This window comes from Meleagris gallopavo, chromosome 4, assembly GCF_000146605.3.
Source record: "Meleagris gallopavo isolate NT-WF06-2002-E0010 breed Aviagen turkey brand Nicholas breeding stock chromosome 4, Turkey_5.1, whole genome shotgun sequence".
Lineage (NCBI taxonomy): Eukaryota > Metazoa > Chordata > Aves > Galliformes > Phasianidae > Meleagris > Meleagris gallopavo.
Genome location: NC_015014.2, coordinates 47,340,469 through 47,341,522, shown reverse-complemented (window position 1 = coordinate 47,341,522; position 1,054 = coordinate 47,340,469). Strand labels below are relative to the sequence as shown.

Genomic DNA, 1,054 nt, shown 5'->3' with positions numbered 1-1,054 from the left:
TCCGGGAGACCCCGGCACGGGGCAGAGGCCATTCTACCCCGCACGGACACCTCTGGAAGGGGGGGCAGCCCCGATATTCCCGCGTGTGCATGAGGGGAAGGCTCCGACGGCCCTAGGGAGTACTTACTGAAGAAGATGTACTCAGTGTAGCTGCTCCAGATCTTGTCGTCCCGGTACTGGTTGATGAAGGCGGCTGTGCCGGTGGAGTTGCAAGCCACCATGTGGAAGCCCGCCTCGGAGAGCCGATCGAAGGCTTGCTCTAGGTAGGTGAACTTGAGGTAGAAGCGGGAAGTATACTTCTCGGGGGGGCGGTCGGGGTCGCGGCTCTCGTTTAGGGTCTCGCCGAAGACCTCCTTGGCCAGGGCGATCCTGCCGCACACCATGATGCGGGCGACGCGGCGGAACTTGGCGTCCGCCTGGTTGTCCCGCACCGTGGTGTAGGAGCCGCGGTAGCCCACCGTAAGGAAGCCCGAGCGTTTGTCCAGGCCGGCCCGCTGCAGCCGGTCGCTGCTGCCCTGCGAGGTGCTGTCCTCCAGGTCGCTTTGGCAGCCCTCGTCGTTGAGCGAACTCTGCTTGGTGACCTTGGGCGAGAGCAGCTTCACCAGGTCGCCCAGCTGGAAGTATTCTGCCTCCCGCAGGAGCCGTTCCTTCTCGGGGAAGTGCTCGGGCAGTGCCAGCTGCTTGTCCCGCAGGTAATCCAGCACATACCTGAAGAGGAAGCCGTCGCGGTCGATGAAGAAGCGCGCCCGGCTGTCCCTGGGCAGCTGGCGGGCCGCTGCTGGGCCACCCCGGCACGGCGAGAACATGGTGGCCAGCATGCTGTCCGGGACGCTGAGCAGCGTGGAGTGCCTCGTCACGTACACCTGACCCCCCACATTCAGTTCTACAACCTCAGGGAACGGCGAGCCCGACGGCCCCGACACCATGTCGCTGATGGGCAGGATGCTGCCGCCCGCCTCCTTCAAAGCCATGGCTGCGAGCGGGCGGCCGCGAAGGAGGGTCTCCCTCCTAAAAAAGGCAGCCTGAGGCCTCCCTCCCTCCCCTTCACCCACCC

The 1,054-nt window shown here is 65.4% G+C and overlaps 1 protein-coding gene across 1 annotated transcript in view; it reads right to left on the bottom strand.

Annotated features, from left to right (window-relative positions):
* Positions 1-1,048, bottom strand: part of KCTD8 (potassium channel tetramerization domain containing 8) — an 86,920-nt gene extending 85,872 nt beyond the window's left edge. Inside the window, exon 1 of the mRNA XM_003205843.4 lies at positions 128-1,048. Within this exon, the coding sequence (XP_003205891.1) occupies positions 128-971 (844 nt within the window). The 5' untranslated portion in view covers positions 972-1,048. The remainder of the gene's footprint in view (positions 1-127) is intronic.
* Positions 1,049-1,054: the final 6 nt, after the last annotated feature.